This window comes from Ranitomeya variabilis, chromosome 2, assembly GCF_051348905.1.
Source record: "Ranitomeya variabilis isolate aRanVar5 chromosome 2, aRanVar5.hap1, whole genome shotgun sequence".
NCBI classification, from domain to species: domain Eukaryota; kingdom Metazoa; phylum Chordata; class Amphibia; order Anura; family Dendrobatidae; genus Ranitomeya; species Ranitomeya variabilis.
The window spans coordinates 712,749,741-712,772,989 of record NC_135233.1 but is presented as its reverse complement, the minus strand read 5'-3'; the positions used below and the strand labels follow the sequence as shown (position 1 = coordinate 712,772,989).

Here is a 23,249-nt window from a genome sequence, read left to right as displayed (position 1 = left end):
CTCCGCCGCTAAGGGGAGTGATGGTACGTCTGATGGCACTTAAGGAGTTCACCTGACCAGGTATCACAGTCACACTTTACACTTCACAGTCTGGCCTCCAGGGGGAGCAAAGGGTACTATGTATTAGGCCACTCCTCACAATCTGGTAAAACTGGGGGCTGGATAGGAAGTTAGTCAGAAGCTGACTGGGTTGGATCCAGGCAACATCCTGTGGCAGAGGGTGTTGCAGGGGAAGACTCAGGGGGGTCTCTGTCAGGGGTGGGATCCTGACAGTGGCCTAGCGAACAGAACAGAATGTTACGGAGCTGCGCCTGCACCCGTTGCGGTGGCATCCTAAGAAAGGAAACAAAGCGAGGTTTATTGTGGAGAAGTGAGAAACGAGATCGCAGCAAAAAGGAGATAAAGCCAGTAGGAGTCGTGCCGTAAGATCGAGGCAACATCCTACTGAGGCGTGTAGCCGGTGGCCGGAACGCCGAGGAAGTATTAGGCTCCAAGCAATACTTCAAACAGCGGCAGGACAGTTAATTATAGGTTGGCTGTCTCACCTAAATCACCTAAGCAGACATAGGGGGCAATTGTGGGAGAGGGGCGACGCTAGGGTCCCGGAAGAACTCCAGGCCTACCCCGTCATACGGGTGCGTCCTATCCATATCATCTGGGGGACGGAGAAGAACATCAGAACAGATACGAGTTGTGAGAGAGAAGAACATCAGAACAGATACGACAGTTGTGAGGACTATCCCGTGGTGCTCAGCAGGGAGGTACTACAACACACAGGCGCTAGTAGGTAGGCTACTGATTTCCACCTGCAAAGGGAACTCTGGATGTGCCTTCGGACCGGCCGGTCTCAGCCAGCCCTGTTAGCAGTGCTCTGGATTGTGGATGCCGAAGCCTTCAGTAAAGAGACTGCAACCCTGTGTCCTCGTTATTCATCGCACCCTGCACCACGCACCATCATCACATCTTTCATTGGATGCCCCTTAGCAGGGTCACGGACCGGGTCTAGCCACCGTGACAACCCCAGAACCGAGACAGAGAGGCCCGGTACCGAGTACCCCGCGGCCCTGCGTCTGGGGGCGCTCCATAATTATCCAAATAGCCTCTTCTACAAATGGAGTCTGGTTTGATTTCTTATGCTAAGTCATGTAACAAGGCTTATTAAAGGGTCGATAGTGACTTGTAGGATTGCAGCCCCAATAGGTGGCACTGGAGTCCAAGTCCTCTTCCTCTCTGAAGAGGCTCCTCGCATCCACATTGTAATGATCAGGCATCTGATGACACATAAAATGGAGCTGTTACAGTGGTGTATATAGGCAAGTAATCCTGTAGAAATGTAAGTACAGTATGTCAGGAAGGTGATGTTAAAGCAGTGTCATTTACTATGTTAGCCTAATTTCTAGATCACTCTGTTCATGCACACAAACTTCCATGCCACCCCATAAATTAATGTATTTTTGATCCAAAACAAGTGTTCATGCCAGTGTGTCTACAAGGTGAGTGACTGCACAACTTCTGTGACAATGCTTAATGTTCATAAAATCTGGTAAGGGCTTAAAGTAGCTACATTAGATTTGGAAATCCGTACATGAAGTAGGAGATGCTCAGTCCACAAGCCATGTTCAATATTCATCCAAGTGGGATAGCGTCTTGGCTCTCACACAGACATGTTTCTTCATCCTGCCTTGGTACTTTTTGAGTTATAAATACATCCTCAACATTGATATTACAACCTCAAGAAGAAAAAGTTAAGTTAATAAGCAAATGCTGGAAAAATGGAAATAAAATCTTCAAAGCATCTCAATTTAGTATTGCGTATGAGCATGACCTGCAGAGCTATACACACTTACACATTTTGGCATGATATCAATGAGGTTATTGATCATTGACAGAGAATTGTTCTGCAACACTGAATGCGCTTGGGCAATGTCATCAAGATCCTCTTCTGGCAGTTCCATTTGTAATTGCTGATCAATGACGTTCCAGAAATGCTCGATGGAAGCAGATCTGGAGATGCCTCAGGCCTTGGTAGCACATTTAGACCATACAGGCTGCTCACAGTAGCACGAGCAGCCTGCGACGTGGCTTTGCCGTGCTGAAAAATGACTCTTGGGACACTATGGAGAAAGGATCGTACTAGTTCCATGATTGATCCGTTTTTATTTTCTTAAGTTAAATTGGGTGTCCCATATCAATCTTAAGGTATCAAACAGTGTCTACGCAAACCATCAGAAGACTTTTGCACGGCATTATATTCTACTGGCCCCACACCACTTTGGATGTGACGGTCAGTTTTTTTAAATTCACTTGTAGGATAGTCACATTGGGAGATGTGACTGCTCTAACCAGCTTTCGGTGATACACTGACAGAAGCGTCCGCTCCTGCAGTGTGTAGCGCTGAGCTGCAGTGAGAGTTCACCGGAGTTCATCAGCTGATGAGCTCCGGTGATCTCACGGCACCTCTTCTGTGTGAGAACTTTTTTACGCAGCGGTAGTGCAACAAGTGAAATCACCAGGGCTCATCAGCTGATAAACTGTGGTGCACACTGGAGGAGCGATGATGCTCATGTGTTAGTGTGTAGCCATCTGTTCTTGAGAGCTGTCACATTAGTGACTGCTCTCAAAGTCATCAGTATCGTCGTGGGACATTATGGATTATTATCTTCTCGGCGGACAGGTGAGGAATGTGGTCATTTATTATTTTAATTAATTTACAGGAGACGTTGGCTTCAGTGGATTAGGCGTTCTGTGAGTATGGTTTAATTTATATGCAATAAAGAACTGTGTCATTTAAAATAAATGTTTTTATTATGGTTGTGTTTCTTTTATGATCCTATGACTAAGGGCGCCGTGGTGCGCCAGAAACGCGTCAGGCAGAGAGTCTCTCTCTTTTTTTTTTTTTTTTTTAAATGTTCTAATAAACTTGGAAATTTTACCTACACTGGATGGACGTGCTGGAAATTCCCTTCCTCCTTCTCTGTTTCTTTTATATTGTCACTATAGGGTTAGTAATGGGGCGTCTAATAGACGCCTCTCCATTACTAACCTGGGCTTGATTTCACCTGACAATACATAGGTGACATCGACCCCCACCCCCCCAACCATTACCCCACTTGCCACCGCTCCAGGGCAAGTGGGAAGACTGAGGCTAAGTGCCAGATTTAGCACATCTTACTGATGTGCCTATTCTGAGGTGGCTGAGAGCTGCTGATTTTAGTCTTTGAGGGTGCCAATAACCAGGGCCCATTCCTAGGCTATTAATATCAGCCCGCAGCTGCCTGGCTAGCCTTTGCTGGTTAGATTTTATAGGGGGACCCTACGTCAATTTCTTTCTGGGGTCCCCTGTAAACTAGCCCGTAAATGCTAAGCAAACAGCTGTGAGCTGATATTAATAGCCTGGGAATTTTCTGGCTGTTGGCGCCTTACCAGAATATCAGTATCAGCCCTTAGTCGTCTGCTTTCCCTCTGCTGGTTATGAAAATTACGCTGGAGCCCACGCTATTTTTTTTTTTTTTTACCTTCTAAAAATTATCAGTTGCTGTTTGGTTACCGCTTTAGGATCATTCTGTTAACACTCCTAAATAGGTGTGTGCGTGCATGTGTGGAATCACCGCACCCAATACATTGTACGGGGACATTTATCTTGCGGAGACTCAGCGTCTCTGCAAGATAAATTGACATTTTGCGGTCTAGAAAGATGCGCCGCATGTCCGTCTCCCCAGGGAAGCCAGAGGTGTCTGAGGACCCATAGTGGAGATGGGATTTCTTTAAATCCCATCCACTATACTGTAACATTTGGCTGATGCTGGCTGGACGCTGCGGATGTACGCAGCGCCCAACCTGCAGTGTTTACTGACCGATGGAACATACGTTATTGTGCTGTCCCTGTGAGATAACCAAATGGAGATTGTGCTGTTCAATGATAATCAGTATTTATAGTTGTGCTCTATTAATAGTTATGATTATTCCTCCCTGTAATGTTATCCTTTATCTTTCAGCTGGTGCAGTAAAACTGAATCGTCAGCAGACTGACATGGCTGTTAACTGGGCAGGCGGGTTACACCATGCTAAGAAGTCGGAAGCGTCGGGGTTCTGTTATGTCAATGATATTGTTCTTGCTATTCTGGAACTACTAAAGTGAGTTAAAATTCTACAGTATATGATTTGTTTAATGTGTTCTGTATAAAATTTGTGGAACGTTTTTATCCCCTTTCCAACATCGGGCATGCATTTACACCGGTGTCGGACTCCCTCCCTTTCAAGTGGGCTCCGGTGGTGAGCCCACATCTTTCCTGGCACATGTCAGCTGTTTTGAACAGCTGGAATGTGCCCGGAACAGCCGCGGGTGGAATTGCGATCCACCTGCAGCTATTACCCTGTTAAAAGCCGCTGTCAAACTCTGACAGCGGCATTTAACACACGCTTTCAACTATCGGGCTGGAAATAACGCCCATCGGTGACCCCTGTCACGCGATCGCAGGTCACCGACAGGTTGTCATGACAACCAGAGGTCAATGGAGATCTCTTTGGCTGTCACTGCCACCGGGCGGCGCTCATAGCAAGTAAGCAAATATGCTACATACAAGTGATCTGATCATCGCCTGTATGAAGCAGAGCCGATCGGGTTATGTTAGCTTCTAGTCTCCCTTTGAGACTATTGAAGCATGCCAAAAGTTTAAAAAAAAAAAAAAAGTTTCTAAAAATATAAAAGTTCAAAACAGCCCCCTTTCGCCCAAAAATAAAACAATGAAAAAATCAAACCTACACATATTTGGTATCACCGCATTCAGAATCGCCCGATCTATCAATAAAAAAAGGATTAACCTGATCACTGAACGGCATAACGAGAAAAAAGTCAAGACGCCAGAATTAGGTTTTTTTGATTGCCGCAACATTGCATTAAAATGCAGTATCGAGTGATCTAAAGATCGTATCAGCACCAGAATGGTATCAATAAAAACGTCAGCGCGGCGAACAAAAATAAGCCCTCACCCAACCCGAGCTTACGAAAAATGGAGACGGGTACGGGTATCGGAAAATGGTGCTTTTTAAAAAAAAAAAAAAGTTTTAAATTTTTTTTCACCACTAGAAAAAACAAAAAAACAAAACAAGTGTGGGATTGCACTTTTTTTGCAATTTCATCGCACTTGGATTTTTTTTCCCGTTTTCTAGTACACAACATGGTAAAACCAATGGTGTCGTTCAAAAGTACAACTCATCCCGCAAAAAACAAGCCCAGGCATGGCCATATTGACAGAAAAATAAAAATGTTATGGCTCTGGGAAGAAGGTGAGCAAAAAATGAAAATGCAAAATAAAATATAAACTCTGGTTGTTAAGGGGTTAAAAGGGGTTGTCAACTACGCTGACAACCCCTTTTCAGTTATTCATGTTTTCTCCAAGTAAAATAATATCTATACTCCCTTCCAGTACGGAGAGCTGTGACTGCTCTCTCACTTTCTCTGGAAGTCTGATTTGTAAAGAATAGGGGACAATGAAGTAACTGCTGATTTGCCTCAAGGATCACGTGACGTAAAACTGTCATGCGAGCCCTGGGAGAGCCAGCGCCAACAGCACTGGAACTGCACCAGAGGTGAGTATGGGTGTTATAAGGGGGGATATAGTGAGTGAGAGAGGGACTGTCCGAGTAGTGAACAACCCCTTTATTATATCCTACAGTATAGGAAAGCACGATCTGCTGCTGATGTATACCATTTTGAAGGAAGCCAGAAGAGCAGTTTTTTAGCCATTGTTGATGTTGTTCATAATGCAATCCACAATATGAACACAGCCTTGTTTTGATACATTGTTTGGCTGTTTAAAAAAAAAATGTTTCTGTATGCTGTATTTTTAATTTATATTTATTATATGGGAGTGGCCTTACTGCATGCAATATGCTAGAAATGTGAGATAGTTTGGTTTAAGAGGTGGAACTGACATCACTGATGAAAATAGGGTCTTACACCCTTTCTCCGCTGAAGAAATGGCTACCTTTGTTACACATAAGTCTTTAGTAATAACATCGTTGCTATACACTTATGTACTACGGGTGTTTTTAAATTTTTTTTATGCCTGTTGGGAACATTAAAAAAAAGACTAGTGAAAGCCATTTATTCAGGGAACGCTAAGCCTTATATAAAAAATAATTAAGAATACAGTATTAAATCTTCTAGAGCTAGTAAGAAACTAAGATGAGAAATTGTATTCCCATACTCCCATAATTCTCTTCTTAATTCCTTTAACAAACGAGTTCTGGTTTACCAATGACCTGTCACTTCTTTAACAAATAAATACCTTGTACAATCCAGGAACTTCCCTTATTCTGCTGCTCTTTTCGGTTTTGTGCTGCGTCACTCCATTGCGAAGATATTCACTTTTGTTTGTTTTGAGAGCAGTATGTGAAATCTCTATTTTGCTGTCCATCTGGGCGTTTCTTCAGAGTTTTCTCTGGGGATGTGCGTTTTCACCAGGGCCGGACTGGGACTAAAATTCAGCCCGGCCGGTTTTAGGCAAAGTGGGGCCCTAGGCAAAGTTTAAAATGGGTCCCCAAATGCTAACATATTGCACATCACACAGAAGCCTTTCTGTTGTATTTACGTGCGCTGAGTTCAGGCCGCTAAACGAGTTTGATCGACAATACTGAAGTTGTTCAACGCTTGTTTCCCGGCCTCTTTCCACCAGCTGAGGAATAATGATGAGACAGAACGATCACTAATAGATCACCATACAGTATCATGTTTTCAGCAGCACATCTACAGTTTACACTGGCAATGTGCTGCTGACAACAAGGCTTTTTGTTCCAGCAAAAACAATCCGAATATGCAGCATTTTACTTGTTTAGTAAAATACACCCCATAGTCCTCCATATATTATAATGTGCTCCATAGTCCTCCATATAGTATAATACACTCCCTATAGTCCTCCATATATTAAAATACACTGCTCAGTCCTCCACATAGTATAATACACTCCTCATAGTCCTCCATATAGCATAATACAATCCTCATAGTCCTCCATATAGCATAATACAATCCTCATAGTGCTCCATATAGTATAATGCACCGCCACAGTCATCCATGTAGTACAATTCACTTCCCATAGTATAATGCACCCCATAGTTCTTCATATAGTATAACGTATTCCCCATAGTCCTCGATACAGTATAATGCAGCCCACATATAGTATAATGCAGCCACCCCAGAGTATAATGCAGCCACCCCAGAGTATAATGCAGCCACCCCAGAGTATAATGCAGCCACCCCACAGAGTATAATGCAGCCACCCCAGAGTATGTAACCCCCATAGAATATAATACAGCCCACCTCCCCATAATATATAATGTAGCCCCCCATAGAATATAATGCAGCCCCCCATAGTATATAATGCAGCCTCCCCCATAGAATAGAATATACCCCCACAATAGTATATAACACAGCCACATAGTACATAACATGGCCTCCCCCATAGAATATAATATACTCCCCATAGTATATAGCAAAGCCCGCATATTATATAGCACAAACCGCATAGTATACAGCACAGCCTGCATACTATAGCACAGCTCGCGTAGTAGATAACACAGCCCACACAGCAGTATTCAGCACAGACCACACAGTAGTATACAGCACAGACCACACAGTAGTATACAGCACAGACCACACAGTAGTATACAGCACAGCCCACGTAGAAGTATACAGCACAGTCCACACAGTAGTATACAGCACAGCCCACAGAGTAATATATACAGCACAGCCCACAAAGTAATATATACAGCACAGCCCACAAAGTAATATATACAGCACAGCCCACAAAGTAATATATACAGCACAGCCCACAGAGAACTATATACAGCACAGCCCACAGAGAACTATATACAGCCCACAGTAGTATACAGCACAGAGCACAGCCCACAGAGAACTATATACAGCACAGAGCACAGCCCACAGAGCACTATATACAGCCCACAGTAGCATACAGCACAGAGCACAGCCCACAGATAACTATATACAGCCCACAGTAGTATACAGCACAGAGCACAGCCCACAGAGAGCTATATACAGCCCACAGTAGTATACAGCACAGAGCACAGCCCACAGAGAACTATATACAGCCCACAGCAGTATACAGCACAGAGCACAGCCCACAGAGAACTATATACAGCCCACAGTAGTATACAGCACAGAGCACAGCCCACAGATAACTATATACAGCCCACAGTAGTATACAGCACAGAGCACAGCCCACAGAGAGCTATATACAGCCCACAGTAGTATACAGCACAGAGCACAGCCCACAGAGAACTATATACAGCCCACAGTAGTATACAGCACAGAGCACAGCCCACAGAGAGCTATATACAGCCCACAGCAGTATACAGCACAGAGCACAGCCCACAGAGAACTATATACAGCCCACAGCAGTATACAGCACAGAGCACAGCCCACAGAGAACTATATACAGCCCACAGCAGTATACAGCACAGCCCACAGAGAACTATATATAGCACAGAGCACACAGTAGTATACAGCACAGCCCACAGAGAGCTATATACAGCCCACAGCAGTATACAGCACAGAGCACAGCCCACAGAGAACTATATACAGCCCACAGCAGTATACAGCACAGAGCACAGCCCACAGAGAACTATATACAGCCCACATCTCTTCTCTTCCTCCCCTCACCTCCTCCGAGAATGGCCCCACAGTCCAGAAAAAAAAAAAACTCTCCTCACCTCTCCTCGTGCCCAGCGTTGCTTCCTGGTTCCTGCTCCTGTCTCAGCAGCTGCAGTCTGCCCGGGACACAGCAGGTGCGCGATGATATGACATCATCGCGCACCCGCAGTGTCAGAGGCAGAGCGGGGAATGATGGGAGAGGAGCGTCTGTAGACGCTCTCTCCTCCATCATTGCATTCAACTGTACCGGCGTCTATACGCCGGTATAGTTGAATGCGACGGCGGGGGCGGCGGATTGAGCGGCCCACCACTGGCACCGGCCCTTCTGGCATTTGCCAGAAGTGCCCTATGGCCAGTCCGGCCCTGGTTTTCACCCCCTCCCTCCCATACGCCAACTACAACTCAACAGCTCGTTTAAAAGTCCTTCAGTGTCAGACACTGCTGAGCTGTGATAAGCATTGTCCTGGAGGGGTGAATGTGCATACCCCCAGAAAAGACTGAAGAAATGCTCAGTTGGACTGCAGAGATTTCACATAATGCTCTCCAGAAGAAATAGATCTCTGTGATGGAGTGACGCATTACAAACAGAAGAAAAGTGGCAGAATCGGTGGAGTCCAAGGATTTTTACAAGCTGTTTCACAAACTTTTTTCTTAGCAAGTGACAAGTCCTGTTTAGACTGGTTTTACTCACCCTCACTGGGTCATCTGCTGATTTCAGTGTCTGTTTTCTTCATTACTGACATCAAGTCAACAGTGCTGCAACCAATCGGTGACCTCATTGACTTTTGCCATCAACTCGAGCAGATACTCTGTTACTGACTGCAGTACTATCAACTCAGCAGCGGAGACTCAGCTTTGGACCCGGGGAGGGTGAATAAAGGACAGTTTGATTTCTTTAAACAAACTGCAACCATGGAAAAGGGTTGGTTTTCTGAAACTGGAAAACCCTTCTAAAGTTTACTACATTCATTGTAACCTACTTGGCCAAGTTAGGGGTTGCTTCTATGCTTGTATCTATTTTAGGGTTGCTGTACAGTGATACTTAAATTTATTGCTGATTTCTAATGACTCAAACTCAATTTTCCCCTTCAGGTACCACCAAAGAGTGTTGTATATTGATATAGATATCCATCATGGTGATGGTGTTGAAGAGGCTTTTTATACCACTGACCGTGTCATGAGTGTTTCTTTCCACAAATACGGGGAATATTTCCCAGGCACTGGAGATCTCAGAGTATGTATAGAATTGCTGCATGTAACCTACCATGCCCATGTATTTGTTTGTTTTTTGTTTTTTTTTGAGTTCTGATATTTTTTTACAGCAAAACCTGCATTGTTTTCAATGCTATTTTTGTAGTAAAAAATACTGCAGCCCCAGGTCGCATTGTAAGGTCATCGGGTGTGTTCTGGGGAGGTTTTTTTTTGGCTTGTGTTTGAAAACTCATCTGTGATAATGTGAATTGATCACAACATTTCACTTTTGTGACTAGTTTATGTCCTCAGCTGATTCAAAGGGGGTTACTTTGACTGTTTTAACCCTCTTAACAACCAGCATACAGAAGCATGTAAATGTTTGGGCACCCCGGGTCAAAATTACTGTTATTGTGAACAGTTAAGCAAGTTGAAGATGAAATGATCTCTAAAAGGACTAAAGATGACGCATTTCCTTTGTATTTTAGGATATATATATATATATATATATATATATATATATATATATATATATATATATATATATATATATATATATTTATTTACTATTATTTTTTATTTTTTCATCTTTTACTTTTTAAAAATTTCAAAAAGGAAAATGGTTCTATACAAAAGTTTTGGGCACCCTGCATGGTTAGTACCTAAAGCACTGCCGTTTTTGCAAGTATCACAGCTTGTAAAAGCTTTTTGTAGCCAGCCAAGAGTCTTTCAATTCTTGTTTGAGGGATTTTCATCCATTCTTCCTTGGAAAATTCAAAATTCTTCCAGTTCTTATGAGATTCTTGAGGTCTAGCCACAGATTTTAAATGATCTTCAGATCAGGGGACTGTGAAGGCCATTGTTAAACCTTCAGCTTGCACCTTTTGAGGTAGTCTATTGTGGATTTTGATGTGTGTTTAAGATCATAATACTTTTGTGTAAGACGTCCTCTTTTCAACATCAAGAATTTGTTGAAGTTTCATTCTTCCGTCTTCCCCGTGAAATGTTCCCGTGACATTGGCTACAACACAACACCAAAGCATGATTGATCCACCCCGTGCTTAATATTGGGCGAAATGTTCTTTTCCTGAAATTCTGTGCCCTTTTTCCACACATACAGTTGAAACCAAAAGTTTACATACACTATATAAAAAGACACATATGTTTATTTTTCTCAATATCTGACATGAAATCAGAATAAACCATTCCTCCTGACAAAACTGGTGTAACTGATCCAGGTTTATAGGTCGCATTGCTCGCACCGGCCTTTTCAGTTTTGCCCATAAATTTTCAATAGGCTTGAGATCAGAGCTTTGTGATGGCCACTCCAAAACATTGACTTTGTTATCCTAAAGCCACTTTGTAACCATTTTGACAGTATGTTTCGGGTCATTGTCCATTTGGAAGATCCATTTCTAATGTTGCTTCAGTATTGCCACATACCATATTATTCTGACTCTAAGACGCATTGGGCTATAATATGCACCTAGGTTTTAGAGGAGGAAGTTAGAAATACAAAATTGAAGGAAAAAATGTGGTCAATTCTGTAGTTAATATCCCCTATCCTGGTATGCATGGCCCCCTGATCCCTATATTGGAATGCATGGCCCCCCTTTGATCAATGTGGGCAAAGCGTTCTATTTTAACCTCATCGGTCCAAATGACTTGTTTTCAAATTGCATCAGGCTTGTTTACATTTTCTTTTACTTCTGGCGCTGAATTTTATGGTAAGGACACAGGAGAGGTTTTCTTCTCATGACTGATCCATGAAGGCCATGTTTGTGCAGGTGTCTCTGAACAGTAGAACAATGTGCCACAACTCCAGAGTCTCCTAAATCTTTCTGAAGGTCTTTTGCAGTAAAGTGGGGGTTCTAATTTGCCTCTCTAGCAATCCTACGAGCTGCTCTCACTGAAATTTTGCTTGGTCTTCCAGATCTTTTCTTGACCTACACTGTTCCTGTAAACTGCCATTTCTTAATTACATTTCAAAACTTGAAAACACTTATAGTCTTCTCTTGCTTTGTGGGCCTCCAACAATTTCATTTTCAGAGTTCTAGACAGCTGCTTAGAAGAACTTATGGGTGCTGTCTTTTTGGCACAAAGTTAGAGGAGGCTGAGTTTTTATAAAGCTGGGAATTTTGCATCACCTGGCCTTTCCTAACAATGATGGTGAACAGGCCATAACAGGCTAATTAAGGGCTAAACCTTTGTCAAACTTTTGCATCGGCCCATTTTCCTTTTTGTAATTTTTAAAATGTAAAAATTGACTATATATTTTTTTTGCCTAAAATACAAAGGGAATTTGCCATCTTAAACTTTAGGCCTTTTAGAAATCATTTCCTCCTCAACTTGCTTAACTGTTCTTAGTAACAGTAATTTTGACCAGGTGTGCCCAAACATTTACCTGCCAGTGTAGTGTTTTCGGTGATCGTTTACTGGTAGCACTTAGGAACATTGCATTGCTATATGTAGCCCAATCCTGATACCCAGGCTGTTGGAAATTGCCTTGGGCAAACCATGAAGTTGATCTTCACTCTTGCAACCCCAGTGATTAAAGGGAAACCCATTGCTCCAGTTGACTTACAGGTCTCTTTTAGTATACTTAGGGAGAGGTTTGTTAGTCAACTCGAGTGGGTCAGGGAGAAGCTACTAGAGACCTACCTTGGACCAGCTAGCAGAGACGCATAATCGGTTCCCAGCTTTTCAAGGTATGGACACCTTAGTGTTCAAGAGTAAAATATACCTGGCTGCTATCACACAGCGAGTGTCTGATTCATGCTGGCCAGAATTCAGGCAGAAGGAATCTGATGACAGATTGTCTGTCCCGTAAATCATAATTCCTCGTACCACTGTGTCTACACAAAATAAGGTTATGGCTTTTGGAATTCAGCCACACAAAAATAATTTTAAGAATTTTTTCCATAAGAAAATGTTTTAATTATGCAAAATTAAAGGCCATACGTGAACCCTTTACTTTGACTGCACATTGAAAAAAAAAGTTGGTATGACCCTTCACAGCCTGCACCATCAGCTCTGATCAGATAATGGCCATGTCTCCTGGTAATGTCTAACTGTCCTTACTAGTCGGAATATTTGGGAATGGCACAGTGCAGAGTTTTACAGTAAAGGATAATCTAAAACTGTTCTATTGTGTTAGATGCGGTTATTTATTTAGACATGTCCGGAGAGCTGACAGATCCTCTTTAATACTTCTACTCATTTGTTAGGATTTCAGAAATACAATGCCGCAAAGTTTCTGTAAACCTAACAAAGAGGTGGTCCACTGCAGTGTATATTGTGCACATCGATATAAACCTTTCACATACGTCTTTTTGCAAATACCTTATGTTGACATATTTGCCGTTGACGCTGCTCAATTAGTCCCGATCACATGACGCCCGGCTGCAGCCGCCTCTGACATCCGGTGATGTCATGTCAACTTTTGGACTCTGGAAGTTGTCCTTGCTTCACCAAGGTGTGACCCAGTCTCATGCGCTCCCCCTGAATAACTGGGCTGTGGGCGGCATTTCACCGCAAGTCACAGCTGTGAGGCAGTGACCCCTGTTACAGCTAGGGGTCGCTGTTTGTGCTCCCCAGGATACACACAGAGGCGTACTGAGGCTGTGGGAATGCATGGCGGTCACAGGTGTAGCTGGGATTGCAATGGTGAAGCAGTGGCCGATGTCACAGGTAGGGGTCGCTGTGTAGTCTCCCCAGGATATGCACGGAGGTGTATGAAGGCCATAGGTGTGCATGGCAATCACGGGCACAACTGTGGCTGCAATGCAGGTTAAATGTAATAATAAATAAGGTTAGTCTTGTACATGTTAGTGTCCAAGGCAGATGTAGGGAAAACCTTCTCTGGATGTTGTGTTTGAAATAGACTGCAGTATGATAGTGTTGCAGTCTGTTCCATTCCGGACCCAGGTTTTCCATTTGGCTTTAGGCTACAGGATTCTTTGTTAAAAGCCCTGCAAGGAAGTGTATGGGTGTGTCAGGGTCAGTCAGTGTCCTGCTGGTGTTTAAAGAAGAGCAAGAGGCTCCTCGGAGCTTTGTCTGTGTGCGGTGACACAGGACAGAGCGGAGCCAAGCAGCCAGGGGAGCGCCACCCACGGCAACTGGTCAGAGGAGGACCAGCGTGTTTAGTGGCCAAAAGCCAATGAAGTGAAGCTGTGAGTAGAGACTGTGATACAGTGGTGCAGGGCACCCACAGGAACTAGTCAGAGGAGGACTGGTATGTGTAGTGCCTGCGACATGTAATGCTATGTGACTAGAGACTTAGATATGGCGCGCAGACACCCACGGGAACTAGTCAGGAGAACTGGTGTGTGTAGTGTCAGTACAACGGAAGGAAGCTGTATAATATGGGATTGCAACTAATGGAGTGAAGCTGTGTGTAAGAGACTTTGTCACAGCGTGCAGTCGCCCACGGAAACTGGACACAGGGAAGTCCGGCGTGTATAGAGACTGTGATTTAAAGCCGTGTACTATGCAGTGCTATGAACTGGTGTGAACAAAGCATTAATGATATGCACTTGTGTGAAGTTTGGACATTTATTGTGTGAGGTAAACACATTAAAGAGACTTTTGTTTTGAATTTTGTGGGCCACTGCCTCATCACTGCGTAAAGGTGCTACCGCAGCACTACACAGCCCAGTATTTAGTGCGTGCTGTAGAAGCTTTCCCTCTCTCCTCTGCTTTCCTGGGCAAGCGCGCACTCGATGCTCTGATGTAAATCCCCTTAGAAATATTGCTTATTAGTGACCTCACACATACATTCGGGAGTTGAATGAATAAATATTATCTGCCCAATCTATCAGAATTTCTGTTTTCAGCAGAAGACTCTACAAGACATTCCTGGAAATCTGTCATCAGCTGCACTATACACAAATTTGCCCACAATACCCCCCTTATGTAGTTTTTTGAAAGGCAGTGTTGCTGATAATAACAATAAATTTGGTAATTGCTTTATATGCAGTAGCTTTACATTCTCTAAGGATGATCATGCACTATATTTTTTGTTAAGACTTGTGATTTAATGGGATTTGTTTACAAAGTTATGCATTTTCTTTTATTATTTGTCTTTAGGATATCGGGGCTGGTAAAGGAAAGTATTATGCTGTCAATTTCCCAATGAGGGATGGGATCGATGACGAATCTTATGGACAGATCTTCAAACCAGTGAGTTTATTGCTTACTGACCGATCCTTCACACTGCTTCACGCTTTTCGGCAAATGCTAGTGATATTAATATTCTCATTTCTGTGGTGTAGATCATATCAAAAGTGATGGAAATGTACCAGCCCAGCGCCGTGGTCTTACAGTGTGGAGCTGATTCATTGTCTGGGGATCGCCTTGGATGCTTCAATTTGACAGTGAAAGGTGATTGAAGCTGGAAAATAGTCATTTTTGAAAATGAACTAATTATCTACAAAGCTGTTCATTGTGGTTTGATAGTTTTCCTAGCTTTCTGTTGTAGAAACTCAGTATGGACCCATGGTGAATGGGGTTGTAAGAAAAAGCTGTATTGGACCTGGGAGCTGCCTATGTTCACACATTGCGTTTTTGCTGCGTTTTTTATGCAATTTTTAAGCTACATCTTACAGGTCCAGCATAGGCTATGACATTTCAGAAACCTAATGTGCTCACATTGTTTTGTTCTTTCCTAAATGATTTGGAAAACTGCAGCGTGTCACTTTTCAGTTTGTTTTCAGCGGTTTTTGACAAATAGAAAACAATGAGTCAGTGCAAAAATGCAGCAAAAACACAGGTATCATGTTTTGGTGCAAAAACCTACGGAAGTTGCATCTTGATTTTTTTGGGGGTATGAAACTTTATCGTCAGGCACAAGAGACAATAAAAACGAAAATGCAACATGTGAACTTAGCCTAAGAAAAGCTCAGTTGGCTTGTTTACACTATTAGTAAACCCTTTTACCCCTTCACCCCGAAGCCTGTTTTCACCTTCCTGACCAAGCTCAATTTTCCCATTCTGACCAGTGATTCTGAGATTGTTTTTTTCATGACACATTGTACTTTGTTAGTGGTAAATTTAGGTCAATATTTTTTGCGTTTATTTGTGAAAATATCTGCCATTTGGTGAAAATGTTGCAAGCTAATCGGTGCTGTATTGTTATATACAACACCCCTATACATCTTGGGGGGTTTTCTGCCTTCCTTTCCTCCGGAATTTCACTTCATTCCCTGCATCCAGTTTGTTTTTACCTGTGGCTCAACCAATCTTGACAGCTCCCTGTGCTTTATTATATAACCTAAGGGTAAGTTCACACAGGGCGTTTTTGCTGCGGTTTTTTTTCTGCAGCAAAACCAGATCTTCTTGGCAGGAAAGAAGCTGCACCAAAAGTTCCGGTTTAGGTGCCTTTTTGGTGCTTTTTTTATGCATTTGTTTACTCTTTGTGCATGCCAATAAAATTGAGTGCACACAGAGAAAAAAAACAACTTCCTGTAGATAGAATGAATAGATAGATTGATAGAATAGATAGAATGAATAGATAGATTGATAGAATAGATAATTACCTGCGATATCCTCTTCCCTGGCATGTTCCCACGGTGCAGAGGTTACCTCCGGTCAGGCTGTGAGGGAGCGCAGGCTCGGTGACGTCACCGCTCATTACTGAGCCTGCGCCCGCTCCGTCTCATTCAAAGCACACTGCAAAGCACAAAATACTGGATCACACAAAAACCCAATGTGTGTACATGAGATTTCTGCAATCTCATAGGCTTTGCTGGTACTGTAAAAGCAGCTGAAAATTAGCATAAAAAAATGCAGCAAAAGCACCCTGTGTGAACATACCCTAACAGCCAGAGCTGGCACCGCCCAGCCTCAGTGCAGCACCGCCCTCTGCCCGCCCACTGCACTCTTATTGGCTGTCAGTAATCTGCCCCACCACTGACCTCTATCATCACTCCAGTATTGGAAATAACAGAGCAGTGATCCTGCGCCGTAGTGATGGGCAGTCCGGCTCTTTTTGGTGATCCGGCTCTCGTGGCTCCGCTCACCAAAAAGAGCCATCTTTTTTTGGATCCTAAGTGAATGTGTTCACAATATGTGAAGATATATTTATGCTGACGTAAGGTGTCCGAAACCCCACCCACCTACGTCAGAAACTCCACCCACTCACTAATAACCAATTAAATTGATGAGCGGGTGGAGTTTTGCTCAGGTGGGCGGAGTTACATCTGCCTAGCACAAGGATGTTATGCCCAGTGAGAGCAATTCAGAGAATTTAGTGACTCTCACTGAGGTCCCGACTCCCATCGTACACAGCAGGGAGCCGGCTCTTTGACTCGGATCGTTCGCGAACGACACACCACTAATTTGTAGAAAGCAGAGCAATCATTACACTCTTCACCACATCTGCTCAGGTTACAGAGCGTCACATGTCCCCACATATCACATCCACAGTGGTGATAGAGCGTCACATGTCCACACATCACATCCACAGTGGTGATAGAGCATCACATGTCCACACATATCACATCCACAGTGGTGACAGAGCTTCACATGTCCCCACATATCACATCCACAGTGGTGATAGAGCATCACATGTCCACACATCACATCCACAGTGGTGATAGAGCATCACATGTCCACACATATCACATCCACAGTGGTGATAGAGCTTCACATGTCCACACATATCACATCCACAGTGGTGACAGAGCTTCACATGTCCCCACATATCACATCCACAGTGGTGATAGAGCTTCACATGTCCCCACATATCACATCCACAGTGGTGATAGAGCATCACATGTCCCCACATATCACATCCACAGTGGTGATAGAGCGTCACATGTCCCCACATATCACATCCACAGTGGTGATAGAGCTTCATGTCACCACATATCACATCAACAGTGGTGATAGAGCTTCACATGTCCCCACATATCACATCCACAGTGGTGATAGAGCATCACATGTCCACACATCACATCCACAGTGGTGATAGAGCATCACATGTCCACACATATCACATCCACAGTGGTGATAGAGCTTCACATGTCCACACATATCACATCCACAGTGGTGACAGAGCTTCACATGTCCCCACATATCACATCCACAGTGGTGATAGAGCTTCACATGTCCCCACATATCACATCCACAGTGGTGATAGAGCATCACATGTCCCCACATATCACATCCACAGTGGTGATAGAGCGTCACATGTCCCCACATATCACATCCACAGTGGTGATAGAGCTTCATGTCACCACATATCACATCAACAGTGGTGATAGAGCTTCACATGTCCCCACATATCACATCCACAGTGGTGATAGAGCGTCACATGTCCCCACATATCACATCCACAGTGGTGATAGAGCGTCACATGTCCCCACATATCACATCCACAGTGGTGATAGAGCGTCACATGTCCCCACATATCACATCCACAGTGGTGATAGAGCTTCACATGTCCCCACATATCACATCCACAGTGGTGATAGAGCTTCACATGTACCCACATATCACATCCACAGTGGTGATAGAGCGTCACATGTCCCCACATATCACATCCACAGTGGTGATAGAGCGTCACATGTCCCCACATATCACATCCACAGTGGTGATAGAGCTTCACATGTACCCACATATCACATCCACAGTGGTGATAGAGCTTCACATGTCCCACACACCACATCCACAGTGGTGACAGAGCTTCACATGTCCCCACATATCACATCCACAGTGGTGACAAAGCTTCAGATGTCCCCACATATCACATCCACAGTGGTGACAGAGCTTCACATGTCCCCACATATCACATCCACAGTGGTTACAGAGCTTCACATGTCCCCACATATCACATCCACAGTGGTGATAGAGCGTCACATGTCCCCACATATCACATCCACAGTGGTGATAGAGCGTCACATGTCCCCACATATCACATCCACAGTGGTGACAGAGCGTCACATGTCACCACATATCACATCCACAGTGGTGATAGAGCGTCACATGTCCCCGCATTACTCCTGACATACGAGTACTGTGAGGTGAAGAGTCTATAGTGATGTCTGTGTGTGTATTTACATATAAACCACATAGTACACCTCAGCTGCTGTAAAACCTCATATAGTATAGTATTGCATGGAGGAATGGATGGCTGAGGGAAGGATGAGGTGATGAAGGAGGGATGGTTGAGGGAGTGATGGATGAATGTGGGAGGGATGAATGGATGAGTGAGCGATGGATGAGGGAGAGATGGATGGATGAGGGAGGGTCTGGATGAGAGAGGGATGCACACAGCACAGTATACTCACCTATATAGAAGCCTTTTCCTTTCTGGTTCGTCCAACCAGCTGAATCATTCCCCTGCTGCCTGGCACTGTGTGCTTCATGTGGATGCTGGAGCAGGAGATGGAGGGTCTCTCAGAGACTGGGGGTGGTTACTACCTGTCTCTGTCAGACAGGTAAACTCTAGTCAGGGAGTGAGCAGTACCTCCAGAATCAGGAGACAGCTGCTCACCAGACTAAGGGCTTGTTCACACTATCCTTTTCTGCCTGCGGATTTTTCAGGTCCTGATTCTGAAAACCCGCAGTGCAAAACCGCGGTGGTTTACCACTGCGGTTTTTTGTGCGGTTTCGCCTGCGGATTCCACTGCGGGTTTCCAACTGCACTTTCCTATTGGTGCTGTTGGAAAACAGGAGCGGAATCCGCAGAAAGAATAGACATGGTACTTCTTTTTTTCCGCAGAAAATCAGCGCGGATTTTCATGCCGAAAAAAGGATAGTGGTCACAGCGGTTTTTGTTTTCCATAGGGTAACATTGTACTGTACCCTGCATGGAAAAAGGATGCGGATCCGCAGCCTCAAAACCGCTACGGATCCGCAGCAAAAACCGCAGCGTGTGAACAAAGCCGAAATGTGATATTGAGAACACCATGCAGAATGCTATCAGGGAGTACAGTTGGGAAAAAGAGTATTTAGTCAGCCACCAATTGTGCTAGTTCTCCCACTTAAAAAGATGAGAGAGGCCTGTAGTTGACATCATAGGTAGACCACAACTATGAGAGTCAAAATGAGAAAACAAATCCAGAAAATCACCTTGTCTGATTTGGCAAGATTTATTTTGCAAATTGTGGTGGAAAATAAGTATTTGGTCATTAACAAAAGTTCATCTCAATATTTTGTTAAATATCCTTTGTTGGCAGTGACAGAGGTCAAATGTTTTCTGTAAGTCTTCACAAGGTTGGCACACACTGTTGGTGGTATGTTTGCCCATCCCTCCATGCAGATCTCCTCTAGAGCAGTGATGTTTTGGGCCTGTCGCCGGGCAACAAGGACTTTCAACTCCCTCCAAAGTTTTTCTATGGGGTTGAGATCTGGAGACTGGCTAGGCCACTCCAGGACCTTCATATGCTTCTTTTGAAGCCACTCCTTCATTGCCTTGGCGGTGTGCTTGGGATCATTATCATGCTGAAAGACCCATCCACGTTTGATCTTCAATGCCCTTGCTGATGGAATGAGGTTTGCACTCAAAATCTCCCGATACATGGCCCCCCATTCATTCTTTAATGTACACAGATCAGTCGTCCTGGTGCCTTTGCAGAGAAACAGCCCCAAAACATGATGTTGCCACCCCCATGCTTCACAGTAGGTATGATGTTCTTTGGATGCAACTCAGCATTCTTTCTCCGCCAAACCCAACGATTTTTGTTTCTACAGTCACACTCCACACACTAGAACTGTTTGTTCTACTTTGGTTTCATCAGACCATATGACATTCTCCCAAGACTCTTCTGGATAATCCAAATGCTCTCTAGCAAACTTCAGATGGGCCCAGACATGTACTGGCTTAAGCAGGGGGACACGTCTGGCACTGCAGGATCTGAGTCCCTGGCGGCGTAGTGTGTTACTTTGTTATGGTGGTCCCAGCTCTATGCCGGTCATTCACTAGGTCGCCCCGTGTGGTTCTGGGATTTTAGCTCACCGTTCTTGTGATCATTTTGATCCCATGGGGTAAGATCTTGTGTGGAGCCATAGATCGAGGGAGATTATCAGTGGGGTCTTGTATGTCTTTCATTTTCTTATTATTGCTCCCACAGTTGATTTCATCACACCAAGCTGCTTGGCTATTGCAGATTCAGTCTTCCCAGCCAGGTACAGGGCTACAATTTTGTTTCTGGTGTCCTACGACAGCTCTTTGGTCTTCACCATAGTGGAGCTTGGAGTGTGACTGTTTGAGGTTGTGGACAGGTGCCTTTTATACTGATAAGTCCAAACAGGTACCATTACTATAGGTACTGAGTGGAGGACAGGGGAGCCTCTTAAAGAAGAAATTACAGCTTTGTTAGCGCCAGAATTCTTGCATGTTTTTAGGTGACGAAACACTTAGTTTCCACCATAATTTGCAAAATAAATTTTGCCAAATCAGACAAGGTGATTTTCTGGATTTGTTTTCTCATTTTGACTCTCATAGTTGTGGTCTACCTATGACGTCAATTACAGGCCTCTCTCATCTTTTTAAGTGGGAGAACTTGCACAATTTTTTACTTTTTTTTACTTTTTTCCCCACTGTATATTATAAACTGCCTGCATTCTGCAGCCTAGGTAGACAAACAAATTATACAGAAAACCCGGACCACCCCTATAAACCAGAGTTATTTCACACAAAATAGCTAATAAATAACATTTGCCACATGTCTACTTTATAGCTGCATCAATTGTGCAACAATTTTTTTTAGTTAGGATGTTAGTAGGGTTAAAAGTTTATCAGCAGTTTCTCATTTTTTCAGCAAAATTTACAAAACCATTTTTTAGGGATCACATCCCATTTGAAGTGACTTGAGAGGCCTATATAACAGAAAATACCCTAAAGTGACACCATTTTAAAAACTGCACCCCTCAAAGTTCGCAAAACTACATTCAAGAAGTTTATTAGCCCTTCAGGAGCTTCACAGGAATTAAAGGAATATGGAAGGAAAAAATGAAAATATAACATTTTCCAATGAAAATGTTGCTTTAGTCCCAAATTTTTCAATTTCACAAGGAAAGCAGGAGAAAATGTACACAAAATTTTATTGTGCAATTTCTCCTGAGTACACGGACACCCCATATGTGGTAGAAAACCCCATATGTGGTTGTTTGGGCACACGACAGGTCTCGGAAGGGAAAGGAGCGCCATTTGACTTTTGAAGAGCAGTATTGGCTAGAACAGACTGTGGATGCCATAATACGTCTGGAGAGCCCCTGATGTGTCTAAACAGTGGAAACCTTCCACAAGTGACACCATTTTGGAAACTGCACCCCTCAAGGAATTTATCTAGAGGTGTGATGAGCACCTGGAACCCACAGATGCTTCACAGAATTTGATAGTGTTGAGTTGTGAAAATAAAAAAGTTTTCCCTACAAAAATGTTACTTTAGTCCCAAATTTTTCATTTTCACAAGGGTAACAGAAGAAAATGGACCACATAATTTGCTGTGCAATTTCTCCAGAGTACGCCAGTACCCCATATCTTGCGGAAAACTACTGTTTGCTGCACGGCAGGACTTGGATGGGAAGGAGCATAATCTGACTTTTGAAGCACAAGATTGGCTGGAATAGATAGCAGATGCCATTTCGCATTTGCAGAGCCGTTGATGAGCCTCAACAGTGGAAACCTCCCACAAGTGATTCCATTTTGCAAACTACACTCAATGAATTCCTCTAAGGGTACAGTGATCATATTGACAACATAAGTGTGTCACAGAGCCTTACCATTGGGCGGTGAAAAAAAAAAAACATTATTGCAACAAAGATTTCGTTTTAGCCCCATATTTTACATTTTCACATTGTGAAATCAGTAAAAATGGCACCAAAATTTGTTACACAATTTCTGCTGAATGTGGTTATATCCCATACCTGTTTGTCCAGTCCTCTTAGCCAAGCAGCGAGACTCAGGTGGGATGAAGCGCAATTTAACTCTTGGACCACAGATTTTCCTAAAATAGTTTGTGGACTCCATATACAGAGCCCTTAAGTTCCATAACAGCAGAATCACCCCTCAAGTGACTCCATTTTGGAGATTACACCCCTCTGGGATTTTATCTACAGGTGTGGTGACAACGTTGACTCCATGGGTGTTTTCCAGAAACAAGCAGCAATAGATGTTGCTGATTGAAAATTGCAAATCTGCCGTTGTAGTGCCCAGTACATTGTAGTTCCCGTACTTTGTGCCCAGCTGATGCTTCTGGAGACATGTACCCGGTAAATTAAGGAGGCTGTGATTTCTACAGTATTGACAAACATGTGCACATCAAATGTAGTTTAGGTATACTGAATACTTAGATGGGTGGGGGACATTTGAACTTGGGAGCGCAGAATTCGCTGGATTTCTATAGGGGAGAGCTATTTCGCTTTTCCATAGCCTTTTTGTTAC

General features: G+C 43.6%; 1 protein-coding gene across 1 annotated transcript in view; it reads left to right on the top strand.

Moving 5' to 3' along the window:
• The window catches only part of HDAC2 (histone deacetylase 2), a 92,654-nt gene that overhangs the window by 56,098 nt on the left and 13,307 nt on the right, over positions 1–23,249 (top strand). The window contains exons 5-8 of the mRNA XM_077289494.1: positions 3,996–4,134; positions 9,761–9,902; positions 14,948–15,040; positions 15,133–15,241. Coding sequence (XP_077145609.1) covers positions 3,996–4,134; positions 9,761–9,902; positions 14,948–15,040; positions 15,133–15,241 — 483 coding nt within the window. The remainder of the gene's footprint in view (positions 1–3,995; positions 4,135–9,760; positions 9,903–14,947; positions 15,041–15,132; positions 15,242–23,249) is intronic.